General features: G+C 46.1%; 1 protein-coding gene across 1 annotated transcript in view; it reads left to right on the forward strand.

Annotated features, from left to right (window-relative positions):
* LOC121002847 (cytochrome P450 2C39-like) overlaps positions 1 to 15,769 on the forward strand; it is a 174,495-nt gene that overhangs the window by 74,904 nt on the left and 83,822 nt on the right. The window contains exon 4 of the mRNA XM_040434457.1: positions 10,331 to 10,471. Coding sequence (XP_040290391.1) covers positions 10,331 to 10,471 — 141 coding nt within the window. The remainder of the gene's footprint in view (positions 1 to 10,330; positions 10,472 to 15,769) is intronic.

The raw sequence follows: 15,769 nt of genomic DNA on the forward strand, positions 1-15,769 counted from the left end.
ACATTGTGCCTTTGTTCAGTCTCTTTCCTCTGGTGGAGTAGAGAAGTCAGGGGCAATCCAGGCCTTGTTCAAGTCAACTTGTCAGCATTTTCAGTTGACAGGCGGATGCACTTATCAGTTATTATGCCCCCAGCAGCACTAAATACCCGCTCTGACAAAACGCTGGTGGTAGGGAAGACCAGCACATCCAAGGCGTAGAGCGCCAATTCGTGCCACGTGTCCAGCTTGGACACCCAGTAGTTGTAAGGCACAGAGGGATCACTGAGGATGCTGGTGTAAGGCGGGCACGGCACAACGTGAAAAATAGTGGCGGCTGGGGACGGCCGCTGACATCAGGCTGCGGAGGGCCTCAGTGTCCAGAAGACTAAATGGCAACATTTCCAGAGCCAGTAATTTGGAAAGTTGCACATTTAGTGCTATGGCCTGTGGGTGGGTGGGTGGGTGGCTAGGTATTTGCGCTTGCGTTTAAATGCCTGGGGTAAGGACATTTGTTCGCTGCGCTGGGACACGAAAGTGGATGTGGTCGCTGATGGTGCTAAGGTCCAGGTGCAGGGCGGGAGGCATCCGGGCCTGCGCCTTCGACGGGATTGGCCAGAACATAACACAGGGGAAGAGGAGGCAGTGGTGTGAACCGCAGACACAGATTGTGGACCTAGGCGTTCGGCCCACTTATTACGGTGCTTTGATGCCATGTGGCAAATCATGCTGGTCGTGGAGAGGTTGCTAGTCTTGATGTCCCTGCTCATTTTTGTATGGCACAGGTTGCAAATTACAATTCTTTTGTCTGCACTTTCCTCAAGAAAGCGCCAGACTGTGGAACACCTACCCCTTGGCAAGGGAGATTTCCGCAAGGGGGAGCTCCGGGGAACAGTTGCGGGCCTGTTTGGTGTGGCCTGCCTTCTCCCTTTTGCCACCCCACTGCCTCTTCCAGCTTGTTGCAGTGCTGCGGATCCCTCCCCATCTGTTCTTCTGTCCTCGCTCAGCTTGCCACCTTCCCAGGTTGGGTCAGTGACTTCATCGTCCACCACCTCCTCTTCCACTTCCTCACTCTGCTCATCCTCCTGATTGTTGAGCTAACAACAACCTCCGTTATTGACAACTGTGTCTCATCCTCATCATCCACCTCTTGAAACACTAATTGCCATTTCCCAACATCCTCTTCTTGTGACACTGGATGCTTAAGAGTTTGGGAATCAGGGCACAAGATCTCATGTCCCTCTTCAAGCGGGCTTGTTGAGAGGCCCAAATGAAGGAATGTTGCTTAAAAGAGCTCCTCGGAATATCTGAGTGTGGGATCACTTGTTTGGCAAGACTCTCCATGGTGGGAGGAAGGAGGATCAGGGTGAGGATTGTGTTGACCAGACTCTTGACTACTGAGACTGGACTTGTTGGAAGACAGGGTGCTTAACCAACTGGAAGCATTATCTGCTGCAATCCAACCGACGACCTGGTCACACTGGTCTGACTTCGAGAGCGTTGTCCTGTGGCGCCCTGCAAACTGGGACATGAAGCTAGGTATCATGGATGATTGTTTTTCTTTGTGCTCTGGCAGTAGGCACAGTTTCAACGCACCCAGGGCTGCGGCCTCTGCGTGCACCATCAGCATCACGGCTATGTCCCCGTCCCTTACTGCTCGCCTTCTTTATATTACATGTTATATATGCTTGAAAGTATGTAACACGTACAGTAGCATAGGATTTGTTAGTGTATGTAAGGTATTTGGGATGTGGAAACGTCACACAGGAGATATACTGCAGATAATGTCACTGATGTCGGCAGCGGCTAATATAAAATTATAGCGAATGTCACAGGTATTTGGGATGTGGAAACGTTACACAGGAGATGTACCCCGGGTAATGTCATTGTCCACAGCGGACACAGTCTACGGAAAAAAGTACACTGGATGTCACAGATATTTTTAGGCTGCGAACACGTTACACAGGAGATGTAGCACAGATAATGTCGCTTTCTGCAGCGGCCTAACTATTGCACGCTATTTAGTGCAGGATGCGCTAAAAATAGATATTGCTGCCACACACAATAGTCCTTAATAGGACTTTTGGGTCTGTAAAGTTTTAGCAATTTAGCACAGGTTGCGTTAAAAATATATATTGCTGCTGCCACACACAACAATAGTCCTTAAAAGGACTTTTGGGTCTCTGACAAGTCTTTCAACTTACAAAAAATATAATAATTCGCTTTGTATATGTTGTCCATACTATTTTGTATGTGTTGTCCTTGCCTTCTCTCTCTGGTATGAACCCTATCTGATCGGGGTGTATCAGTTCTTTAAGTAAAGGTTTTATCCTGGCTAAGATATGCGCATATATTTTGAGATCTAGGTTCAGCAGGGATATAGGTCTAAAACTTGAACATAACATTGGATCTTTCTGCGGTTTGTGAAGAAGTGATGTAGGCATCTAAGGTTTGGGATGAAAATGGGGAGCCAGATAAAGCCGAATTATTTTGGGCATGAACGGCGTTAGGGTATCTTTGAAAGTAGTGTAAAATAACGCTGGGAGGCCATCAGGGCCAGGGGACTTTCCCATGGCTATTTGTGTCAGAGGGGTGGTTATTTCTTTTGTAGTAATTGGAAGAACAAGTTTGGATGCTTGGTCTTTGGTTATAGTGGAAAGGTTGACTTTGTGTAGGGATTTACGTGTATTTGCTAGTTTGTTGCCTATGATGCCTTTTGAGTCCTGTTGCATTTATATTATAAAGGTCGGAATTGAATTGCTGCAATACTTTCATCATCATTCAATAATGCATGTCCTGGTTGAAGGATTGCAGGTATTCTTGATTTATGCTTGCGTTGGCGCAGAGTTATATCTATCGGCTAGTATTCAGTTCATTTCTAGCTGCCAAAAGTTTCTCTAGCTTTTCTTTGTTTAAGGATCTTTTGTGGGCCCTTTCTAATTTAGAGATCTTATCGTACAAATATGTTATTGTCTCCCTTTTTCTGTTTAAATAAGAAGATAGAGAGATAAACTACCCTCTTATCACTGATCTGTGAGCTTCCCAGATCATTTGAGGTGATATGTCATCTGATGTGTTTAAAGAGAAGATTTCTTCCAATTTGCTAGTCATCTTTACTGCCCACTTGATCTATGTACACCCCACTATTTTGAGTGAGGGAATTGATACCGGAGACTATTGGGCGACCCCTAAGGGGACTTGTCCCCTTATGTATCTTTGGGAGGCTATAAAATATATAGCTATTTGTGGTGCTGTAGGTAACAAAAATTAATATTCGGCCTTACAAATGGTCGTATTGCCCAGGCCAGATTGAAGGATAATTTTAAGCCTTTATCTAAACATATCAGTTGAGTCTCCCAGCAGAATCCGGTAACCCTCTCTATCTTTTAGGAGGTCTAGACACATCCCAGAATATGAGTCATGATCCATGATTACCAAGTTTCCGCCTTTGAAACCTTTCCCCTTTAAAAGGTTATCAGCTAGATAGGCCTCTGTTTGTGAGGCCCTTAGCAAAAATCAGACTGGATGAACCTCTTTGTACTGTTGGAGAGGTCCAAAAAATGGGGTCTGTGACCCTTTCAGGTGTTAAATCTCAGTATGACCTAAGTCGGGGGTTCCAGAAACATTCAGGCTTCGCCTGTTTATTTATAGTGGTGTTGGAGGGCTGCCCTGTGATGACTGTAGTCTGAGGGTGACTGCGGTAAGTAACTTCGGAATGGAGTCGTCCTGCCTCTCGATAGAAGGGTTGGAGTGTAGTGCTCAGTCACTATAACGCGGCTGGGTTGAAATTGGGCAGTATGTTGCTCTCAAATGGGGTTGATGCCAGTAGATTTTAGTTTTGGATCGGAGCACTGCAGAAAACAGACTTCTCCGCTTCACTTCTGGACACGCCCCCCCCCGCCCCGCCCCGCCCCGCTCTTTTGGTATGAATTTCAACTGTTGGCAAGAATTTGGTTTTACTATGTAAGGGGGTCAGCTTTTAGTCTGTGGCCCTTGATTCTGTCAAGGGTGGTGCAGTAGTGGCGATGGACACAGAACACTATAACTGAACATTGCTCTCTGGAGTGCAAATCTTAACGGGTACAGAAAAATACCACTTTGTTTGATAGTTAGTCTCAACCTTGTACACAGCTTAGTGGTTGCAAGTAAATGGTACATGGGTTAGCGTGGGGATGGGCAAACTGCGGCTCTCCAGCTGAGCTCTGAAGCTATCAGCCTACAGCAGGGCATGATGGGATTTGTAGTTTTACACACACTTGGAGAGCCGCAGTTTGCCCATCACTGGGTTAGCGGAACAGGGATTAGCAGCTCCAGCGTCTACTTTGGTGTGCAGCTTATTAATTAGCAAAAACAGGGCCACTGTGGGCTTCAGACTCTCTATTTCAGTTACAACCAAGGTTGACTCTGATTCCACCAGCCCTTCATACAGGAACATGCTGGAGGTGGATCAAAACCACTTGCAGGATATACTTTTTTTTTTTTTTTTTTTTTTTTCTTCTGGTCAAAGACCACAGTCCACAGAAGACTCAAGTAATATAGCAGTCGGGTTCATGATCATGGCTCTCAAAGCGATCCACAACCAGTCGGCAGGATTCTCAATGCTGTTGTTTTTTCAATAACAAAAATAGCATAGCAGAGCCTAACTCTCCACAGAACTCCTCTGCACACCCAACAGGTTCTCTTTATACTCTCTATATACATGCCATCTTCTAAAAGTTCCTTAAAACTCGTATTCATCTTCATTTAGTCTGGGTCCATCTTGGTACAGTATGAAGCCTGTAGCTGGCCAGCTAAGACCTGTCCTAGGTTGCTAGTATAGCTTATATGTGTATACAGCTAAACCTGCCAATAGCCTTAATACAGTTCCTATGTCTGTGTTAAAGACAAAAGCAGAGTTATTTACTGTGACATCATGTTTTGGATGTCATATAACTGTTATATTTTGTGTTCACAAAAGCAGAAAAAGATAATTTGCCTTTAAGATTTATTTTGTAGTGTAAGGTAAACTCAGTGACACAGCAGAAACAACAAAGCATAGTGTTAATCAGTTTTTACTGGGCAGAAGTCTAGACCAGTGATAGGCAAACTGCGGCTCTCCAGCTGTTGCAAAACTACAACTCCCACCATGCCCTGCTGTAGGCTGAAAGCTGTAAGCAGTCTTTGCATGCTGGGAGTTGTAGTTCTGCAACAGCTGGAGAGCCGCAGTTTGCCTATCACTGGTCTAGACCAATCACAGCCAGCTTCTCACACAGCAAGAGTTTTCACCAATCACAGCTAGCCTCGCACACAGCCTGTCTGGGAATTCCCCCAGCTCCTGCTGCTAGAATCATCATTCACCATAGACGGGAGCTGAACCCACACAGATCCAGCCAGAGTTCAGTTTTATGGAAGCAAAGAGGCCAAAATAGGTATTTTAAAGGGTTTCTACCATCAGATTTTGCCATATGTAGCTGACTGACACTAGCGATGTGCTAGTGTCAGCAGTACATAACAGTCGTCTTTTTTCACTTCTGTCTGTGGCCGTTGACTTAAAAAACGTACTTTTTATCCATATGCTAATGAGCCTTTAGGTGCTATGTGGGCGTCGATTCAGCACCTAGAGCCTCCGTCTACTGACCATTTTCGCCGTCCATTTAGTTCTTCTAGCCCGCCCAGCTCCTCTTGATTGACGTCCGATTTGCCTGCATCTGTCTAAATCCCGCGCCTGCGCCGTGCGCTTCTGTATTCAGCGCAGGCACAGTGAGTGAATGCAGCGCTCCAGGTGCCGGCTTCCTCACTGTAACGTAGTCGGCGCTGGCATAGAGGACGGCGCTAGAGGAATTACAGAGTAATAGACAGTCTGGTTAGACTAAAAAGTCAGAGATATCAGAATTCTTTTAATGCCACAGCGCAAAAGGCACTTCATAGTGCTGCGCCTGACACAAAGCCCAATGTCTGTTGTCTGCACATATGACCCGAGACCTCAGCCCACCTGTGCCCACCAGTTTATAGTCCAAAACAGTGTAAAAACTTTTATAAAGGTATATTACCTACAGAGATGCTAATACACATTGGCAAAATGTATACAATAAGCCAAATATGAGTGTCCAGTTAAGGTATAGAAGTAGTCTGTAGTAATGGACGAACCTCGGCCGGGACGATTCGTGAACGCGCGTTCATGATCAAATGTTCGCGAATTGCACGTTCGCCGTTCAGGTCCTATTTGGAGCCAGCAAACGCTTACTAGAAGAACACAAATAGTCCCACAACATGGACAGTGACATACCAAAGGGGGATCATTTGCAAAAATCACCCCCCAAAAAATATGCATTTTAATCGGGGGCCATTTTTATGCATCTTAAAGGGAAACTGGAGCCTAGAATAATTTTATTTCCTATCTGTTTGATGTATACAAATATGCAGCACTCCACGTTTTTGTATCCTGCAGAGCCCATTAAGAAAAATGCGTTACCGTAAAAAAAAAAATTCTACCATGGAACTTTATGGTAAACGGACGCCACTGTACGGCATCAGTCTGAGGCATTTGTTAACGCATACATTTTTGGTATGCATTAAACAGATGGCAAAAATAGGATGTGAACCCAGCCCTAGTGTCAGAATAAGCACCAGTACACAGCGGAGCAGCGTGGCGGAGAGGGGCGGCCGCCATGTGCTGACAGAGCGCCACCTGGTCCTGGTGGTCAGGGATGAGGACTGTGCTTCCCAAGGATCATTTTCTACTGGGAAATACAGGGCACAGTATAATACACTAGAGTCTATACAGGGAGTGCAGAATTATTAGGCAAGTTGTATTTTTGAGGATTCATTTTATTATTGAACAACAACCATGTTCTCAATGAACCCAAAAAACTCATTAATATCAAAGCTGAATATTTTTGGAAGTAGTTTTTAGTTTGTTTTTAGTTTTAGCTATTTTAGGGGGATATCTGTGTGTGCAATTATTAGGCAACTTAACAAAAAACAAATATATACCCATTTCAATTATTTATTTTTACCAGTGAAACCAATATAACATCTCAACAATCACAAATATAAGTATAACAATAATAAAAAAAAAAACGAATGTTCATAATATCGAATTTATAGCACTATATTCGAAATATTCGCGAATTAGCGAAGTGATGATATTCGCTAAAAAAATTCGATATTCGAATATTCGCGCTCAACACTAGTCATCAACAGTAAAAGTTGTGAGTTGCATCTTACCACTGTCTACCTCTTTATTACTACTCTTGGTTGTACCATCATTAACGGTACTGGCGTCACGACAAAAACCATCAAGGGACTCAGCCGCAACAAGCACCGTAAGCACCCCTAACATCAAGGGCACCTCAACCACCATCTTGGCTGATGCTTCCTACCACAGAGCGTGCCCCGGAGGATTTCGTGCTGTCCACCTCAACACTGTGCTGCCAGCCCAGGGAGGCTTTCTGCTAACCGTGAGTAAACTGATGAACTGTGTGTTATATTATTTGGCCCCTCATCGGTCCACCGTGCACCTCAAGTGTTGCCCCTGCGCTACTGGCTGGCTGCATATCGTTTTCTTGGCGTCACGAACAGGATATTAACCCTTGCGCCATATTTGAGAGACTGTCGCATGTTTGAGAGACTTTTGCTTATCGTGCTCCAGATAGGGCCAGGGACTATTAATAGGATTCAGATATATTGGGCAGACTAGATGGGCCAAATGGTTCTTATCTGCCAACACATTCTATGTTTCTATGTGTACTGTTTTCCCTCCTTGTAAATCTCACATTTGATGATGGACCACAGGTTCTCAATAGGGTTCAGATCAGGTGAACAAGGAGGCCATGTCATTAGATTTTCTTCTTTTATACCCTTTCTTGCCAGCCACGCTGTGGAGTACTTGGACGCGTGTGATGGAGCATTGTCCTGCATGAAAATCATGTTTTTCTTGAAGGATGCAGACTTCTTCCTGTACCACTGCTTGAAAAAGGTGTCTTCCAGAAACTGGCAGTAGGACTGGGAGTTGAGCTTGACTCCATCCTCAACCCGAAAAGGCCCCACAAGCTCATCTTTGATGATACCAGCCCAAACCAGTACTCCACCTCCACCTTGCTGGCGTCTGAGTCGGACTGGAGCTCTCTGCCCTTTACCAATTCAGCCACGGGCCCATCCATCTGGCCCATCAAGACTCACTCTCATTTCATCAGTCCATAAAACCTTAGAAAAATCAGTCTTGAGATATTTCTTGGCCCAGTCTTGACGTTTCAGCTTGTGTGTCTTGTTCAGTGGTGGTCGTCTTTCAGCCTTTCTTACCTTGGCCATGTCTCTGAGTATTGCACACCTTGTGCTTTTGGGCACTCCAGTGATGTTGCAGCTCTGAAATATGGCCAAACTGGTGGCAGGTGGCATCTTGGCAGCTGCACGCTTGACTTTTCTCAGTTCATGGGCAGTTATTTTGCGCCTTGGTTTTTCCACACGCTTCTTGCGACCCTGTTGACTATTTTGAATGAAACGCTTGATTGTTCGATGATCACGCTTCAGAAGCTTTGCAATTTTAAGAGTGCTGCATCCCTCTGCAAGATATCTCACTATTTTTGACTTTTCTGAGCCGGTCAAGTCCTTCTTTTGACCCATTTTGCCAAAGGAAAGGAAGTTGCCTAATAATTATGCACACCTGATATAGGGTGTTGATGTCATTAGACCACACCCCTTCTCATTACAGAGATGCACATCACCTAATATGCTTAATTGGTAGTAGGCTTTCGAGCCTATACAGCTTGGAGTAAGACAACATGCATAAAGAGGATGATGTGGTCAAAATACTCATTTGCCTAATAATTCTGCACTCCCTGTATAATATAAAGATATTAGCCCTAATCCTGAATAATAATACATTTGGTGGTCATTTATTATATAAAAATACTTCTATGTTAGACGTATTTCTGACACAGATTGTGGCGCAAAGGTCCTTAGCTCCGCATTATGCATATTTTTCCAGCTCATGCCAGATCTAAAAAAGGATTGTGTGGGCAGGGGAAAGGGATACAGTTATGGCCATCCAGTTATTGGATACCACCGCCATTCATTGACCGGATAACACCTCTGTACAGTGACAGGATAACACCGCCATACCGTGACCGGAGAAAAGAGTATAAGAGGGCACAGTACAGGGAATGACTAGGGGCACTGCACAGGGTTTGTAAGAAGGCACAATGCATGGTATAGGGGGGCACAATACGGGGTGGGGGGCACATTACAGGGTGGGGGGCACAGTCACATGACCCAGTGACATTAGAAGGTCCTTATGGTAAATGCGGTTCATACGCCACCATAATGAGAGGCAGAGGAGGGAGACAGGGGTGTGATTACAGTATTTTGTGGAAGCGCGTGTATTGCAGCCCTCAATCAGGATTTGGCTGAAACAGGTATATAGCACCCTTCAATCGGGATTTTGTGGAAAAAGGTATATCGCAGCCCATTAGTTACTCCAATAGCGTCGTTCCCTCTATCTTGCTGCGGTATCTCAGCAGAACCGCACACATCTGCTACACAATACAAATGCACTATAATATCATTTCTATGTTAGAAAGTATATTATAAGTATATCGCACCCCTCTGTGTATCACACCTATCGATAGCACACCTATACTAGTCCTTAAAAATACTTTTGTGGCCCTATTAGCTAGTGTTTGGTGTCCCTAACTGTCCCTGCTCCAAAATGCAACCTCTCCCTACACTGGCAAAGCACATAATGTAAATTGGCTGCCAGATCGGGTCCTGTTATAGGTTAGGGGGTGTGTCCATGTGCTGAAACGTCTCAATTGGCTGTCCTGTCCCACCTGATGGATTTGTCATGGGTCAAAGTTCGGCGCTATGCAAAAAAATATAGCACATGTGTATATTGCCATATGTTCGGCGAATCCCAAACGAGCAAAGTTTGCCGCGAAACGACTGCCAGGCGAACCACAAAGCCATCTCTAGTAGTCTCCTTTGGAGCTGACCTTGGAACCAATAACCAGACTACTAGATAAAGCTTTGAGTCTTTTATGTGCAGTGATAGAGTATTTGAAAGTGGACGTGAATGTATCCTGTTTACAGAGATTGAGCTCTCAAAATCATTTTGTCTGATGGGCCTAAAAGGCCTTCAGTCCATCATTAGTTGCAGTAAATCAAAGGAACAGCAACAAGAGGTCAGTTAATTGACACTATTGTCTAGGAGTTGCTGGTTAAATCTCTTATTAGCTTGTATGAGACATATCACAGAAGTAAAACTTGAAGAAGAGAAATTTAAAACGTAGCCCTTATTTGTGGGAGGAATGTTAGGCACTAGAGCAAAAATATTCTAATGTAGCTAGTCATTAATAATTTCATGTTACTCTCTCCTTAGATATTGCTGGACCACGATGGCGCTCCCTTCGCCGCTTCACCATGGCATTTCTTAAGGAATTGGGGATGGGGAAGAAGACTATGGAGATGAGCGTATTGGAAGAGACCAAGTATCTCATCCAGGCTGTATTGGAGACTGGAGGTGGGTGAACTCCGCATAGTTCTCAGGTTTATTCTTTCTGTTGGTGACTATTGTGGAATTGTTCTTCGGTTATTTAACCTGTTGGGGACACCTGACCAACAGGTACATCATGTGTATTTCCGATCACTGCCGTGCGGCTGGCGCTGGTCAGAACTGGGCGCCTGCTGAAACCCTCCCCCCCCCCGTTTCAAGCAGAGTATCAGCAATGTGTTGACACTGCTTGAAACGGCTGACATCTGTGCTGTGATGTCAGCCGTTTAACCCCTTCCATGCCGCGGTCCGTAGGGACCGCTGTATGGAAGGAGTTAACAGGGAGGGAGCTCCCTCTCCCATCGGGGGCTGCTGTGCCTTTTCAGCCCCCGATGGGAGAGGGAGGGGGCCCCCCTCCCTCCCCATCACCCGTTGCTCTGTTGTGGCAGCGAGTGATGGTTACCATGGCAAATGGACGCCTTCACAGGCTGTGCATGGTGTTGATTAGAGATGTCGCAAACATAACATTTTCCTTTCGCGAACAGCGAACTCGAATTTCCGCAAATGTTAGCCAACAGGCGAACCGCCATAGACTTCAATAGGCAGGCGGATTTTAAAACCCACAGGGACTCTTTCTGGCCACAATAGTGATGGAAGAGTTGTTTCAAGGGGACTAACACCTGGACTCAGGGGCGTAACTAGAAGTGACTGGGCCCCACAGCAAATATTTGTAAGGGCCCCCCCCCCCAGCGCGCTTCGCACCTTCCTCCTACTGTGTAAACCCCACTCCTTTGGCACAGTGTAGCGGTATACTGTATATTGTGTGGCACAGTGTAGCGGTATACTGTATATTGTGGGGCACAGTGTAGCGGTATATTGTATATTGTGTGGCACAGTGGATGCTATATGTGCATAACAAACATATTTCACATGAAAACTTACAGTTACTTGGCCCTTGGGGATCTCGGACGCCACTTCCACACTTTGGCCGGGGCTCGGCATAGCTGATGTTCTGCTTTATCCTAATGAGAAAGATTTCATAATAAGGATTTGGAGAAGGGGCAGTGGGGTCGCAGAGCAGGGAGAGGCTGGTGCTGCTACTAGGGGGTCATACCATGGGGGAGTAATAAAGCCCACAATAATGCCCCCCCCCCCCAGTAGTAATAATTCTCCTTATAATGTGACAGTGCAAAAATACCCCCTTGTAATGCCCCCAGTTGAGCTAATGTCCCCATAGTGCCCCCATAATGTCCCAGTATAAAATACCCCTATATAGTGCCCCCAGTAAATGCCTCCATAGTGCTCCTCTCCCCCCTTCCTGCTAGTGCCCCCCATAATGTACCAGTATAAAATGCCCCATATATAGTGCCCCAGTAGATGCCCCTCAGTGTCTGGCCTCTGATAGGCTGCCGGCCTAGTGTCCCCCATAATGCCCCCCCATCATGTGCCAGTATCAAGTGCCTCTCTCCTCCCCCCCCCCACATGTCCCAGTATCATAGTGCCACCTCCCCCCCCACAAAAAAAGTGCCAGTATAAAGTGCCTTCCCCCCCCCCATGTGCCAGTATCAGGTGCCAACCCCCCCTCCCCCCCCAGGTGCCAGTATCGGGTGCCAACCCCTCTCCCCCCCATGTGCCAGTATCAGATGCCTCTCTCCCCCCCACATGTGCCAGTATCAGGTGCCTACCCCTCTCCCCCCCATGTGCCAGTATCAGGTGCCTCTCTCCCCACCAGGTGCCAGTATCAGGTGCCTCCCCCCATGTGCCAGTATCAGGTGCCTCTCCCCCCCCCAATGTGCCAGTATCAGGTGCCAACCCCTATCCCCCCCATGTCCCCCCCCATCAGGTGCCTCTCTTCCCCCCCCCATGTGCCAGTATCAGGTGCCTCCCCCCATGTGCCAGTATCAAGTGCCCCCCCCCGCTCCCTCCATGGCAGTAACAGTCGGGTATTAAAAAAAAATATATAAACACTTCTACTTACCTCCATGTCAGCGATGCGATGCAGCCTCTTCCTGTGTCCCGCCCTGTATGTCCATATATGTAGTCAGTGCTTATATTTCAGAAAAGGTTTCTGCTGGGATTCGAACCCACAACCTTCTGTATCAGAGGCAAAGCATCTAACCACTAGACCATAGGAGACACCTTGCTGCTGACTGAAAATGTTTTAGACCTTTACTGTTATAGCTGGCTAAGTGTACATCTATACACATAACAGCTGCTCATATATAGAGATATAGCAGAGCTGAGTGTGCTGGGACAGCTGTCATATAGAGATATAGCAGTGCTGGGTGTGTTGGGGCAGCTGTCATGTGTATAGCTGTACACTTAGCCAGCTATAACAGTAGAAGTCTCATTTTTTTTCAGTCAGTTGTAATGCAGCCTTTGTTTGTGAGGGTAAATGCTTTGCCTCTGATACACTCAGACTTTGGAGGTTGTGGGTTCGAATCCCAGACACATCAGAAGACTTTAGGAGACAGAAAGATTAGATTAGGGGGGGCGGAGCCAGCGCCGGTCTGAGATGGCCGCTTGATTCTGAGCTCCGTGCCACAGCCCGTTCTTTGCACTAGCAATCATTAGCATTCCGCTAGAAAATGGTCAAGATCGGCAACCCCAGAGCAGGGGACAGCTCCGGTGCCAGTAAAAATCAAGTCGCAGGAGGCGACATGGATAAATTCCTGAAGAAAGCGGCAGCCTCATACATAGCCCGCGATTCCAAAATGGCGCCTGCTCAACCCCAGAAGGTTAGATCGGAGGACGAAGCAAGTGACAATGAAGAACCGCAAGGTAGAGGGGCCCTTCCGATCACCAGAAACTACCTAAAGAACACCCTGAGTAAGGCCCTTGAACCCCTGCTTGGTGAGGTCGCAGCCATGCGTCAGGATATGCGGCATATAGGGGACAGGGTGGAGACGTTGGAGAATCAACAGGGCCAGATGCTAGACTACCAGAGGGCCACGTCCGATTCCTTAAAGAATTGCGGTACCTACCTGAACCAACTCCAGAGTGCCCTGGAAGACCAGGAAAATAGAAGCCGCAGGAACAACTTGCGCATTCGGGGGATCCCGGAATCTGTACCTCCTGGCGATATTCCAGCTGCAGTTGTCTCCCTCTGTTCCTCTCTGTTAGGCCCAGATTATGAATTGGAGATCATCCTGGAAAGAGCGCACAGAGCGCTTAGACCCAGACCCAAACCAGACGATCCCCCAAGGGATATTATATGCAGATTTCTCAACTTCCAGGTTAAAAATGCTGTTCAGGATGCTGCAAGAAATCGACAAGACATCACCTTTGGCGAGGCCCAGATATCAATTTATCAAGATCTAGCTCCCTCAACATTAAGGAAGCGTAAATTCCTCAAGCCCCTGACGGAGTGGCTGCGGGCAAAAAGGATCCTCTATAAATGGAACTTTCCCTTTGGCATCTCCTTCTCTCATGGAGGCCGTCGCATCAACATCACGACTCACGCTGACCTAGTGGCGGTTTATGATCATCTGCAAATCCCCCCTATGCCAATTGAGAATTGGGACTTATTCCTGGACTTAGGAGCCTTACCAGAAATACCATCGGTAGAAGCGTTCACAATACAGCATACTCCTAAGGCCCACAAAACGGGGAAGAGGAATCGCCAGTTGACACCCAAGAGACTGTCTCAGGAATAATCCTTATGGATCTCTTCCAATACTTTCTTCATATACAGAGATGGTGCTTTCTATTCTCCTGGACTACCCTTGATCTATCCAGATAATTTGCTTCTCTCTTATATGAATACTTTGCTACTATCTGCTTTATTAGCTTAACATACTGCTAGTAGATCTAGGTCATAGTCCTGTATAATATAATGTGATCTCTGTATTGATTACTCCATGCTTATCTTTCTTGCTTCTCCTCTTCCCCCCATAAGTCTCTCCAACCTTTCCCTAATCATATCATATCCCTTTCTGACTCTCAATTTTTCTTGCTCTGACTGTCCGATGTTGGCCTGTCCAATCCTGCCTTCATTTGAAAAGCCCATTATGATGCGAATGAGGATTGCGTAGTTCTATTTCGCATTCTTATGTGCAGAACGGCCTGTTAACCGGTCTTTGACCAATTTCCCCCCATGCCTTACACCAGTGGACCAATCCACTTTATAAGTTATCCTTTTGTTTTCCTTTATTTTGTTCTCATTGTTTCCCCTCTCCCTTTGTTCAGTTCTAGGTACCTCACATGTATCTTCCTGTCATTATGGATGAGCACACAGGATCCAAAAGATCAGGCTTCTTCCCTGGACGGGGTGGTCTTCTTGAAAACCGTGAGTGCCCTCTCCTGGAGGTCTAGCACACCACTTTCCTTCTCCCTCTCTATACACATTGACTATGGCTGACATTCTCATAGCCTCGTATAATGTAAAGGGATTTAACTCACCCTCTAAAAGAAGTCAAATTTTCTCTATTTTACGTAAGGAGGGCTCGGATGTGCTGCTCCTGCAGGAGACTCACTTTAGGTTTAATCATTATCCCAATATGGAATTCTCCCATTACCCGCTCTGGTTCCATTGTGGGGGAAGTTCCGCCTCGTCCGGGGGAGTAAGTATTGGTTTCAAAAGGAGGGTCCCCTTTAAATATATGGACCACAAACAAGACCCAGAGGGTAGATTTATCATGGTTAAGGGGAATATAGGCGCCCAGGTGTATACATTTGTAAACCTCTATGCCCCCAACTCCAAACAGGTTATATGGCTAGCCTCCATAGCTCCTCTGATTGCCTCCTTTAAGGAGGGTATAGTAGTATTAGGGGGTGACCTGAACGTTGCCATCAACCCTCAACTGGACTCATCTTCTCACACAACTTCCCAATCGAAAAGATCTTTAAGGCGCATTAAAAATACACTCTGGGATCTTCAGCTAGTAGACGCTTGGCGAGCCCACCACCCTGACACAAAAGATTATACTTTTTTCTCCCATGTGCATAATAGCTACCACCGAATAGATTATCTCTTTATCATAAAAGAGCACCTCCAACTTTGCCAAATGGCCAAAATTGGGTCTATTCATATCTCAGACCACGCCCCCATATTCCTTAAACTCACTTCCCCTATACAGAAACCTAAATGCTTTAATTGGAGATTGAATGAATCAATCTTGGGCAATCCAGATTCCATAAAGAAAATAACATCACACTTGGAAGAATATTTCACCCTAAACTCCTCTCCAGAACTCTCTCCACAGACTATTTGGGACGCACACAAACCCTATATTAGGGGGGAGTTTATCAGTTTAGGAGCTCATCTAAAGAAATCCAGGGAAAACAACATCAACACCCTCCTCTCTAAAATAAACAAATTAGAGTCGG

This window comes from Bufo bufo, chromosome 5 (genome assembly GCF_905171765.1).
Source record: "Bufo bufo chromosome 5, aBufBuf1.1, whole genome shotgun sequence".
Lineage (NCBI taxonomy): Eukaryota > Metazoa > Chordata > Amphibia > Anura > Bufonidae > Bufo > Bufo bufo.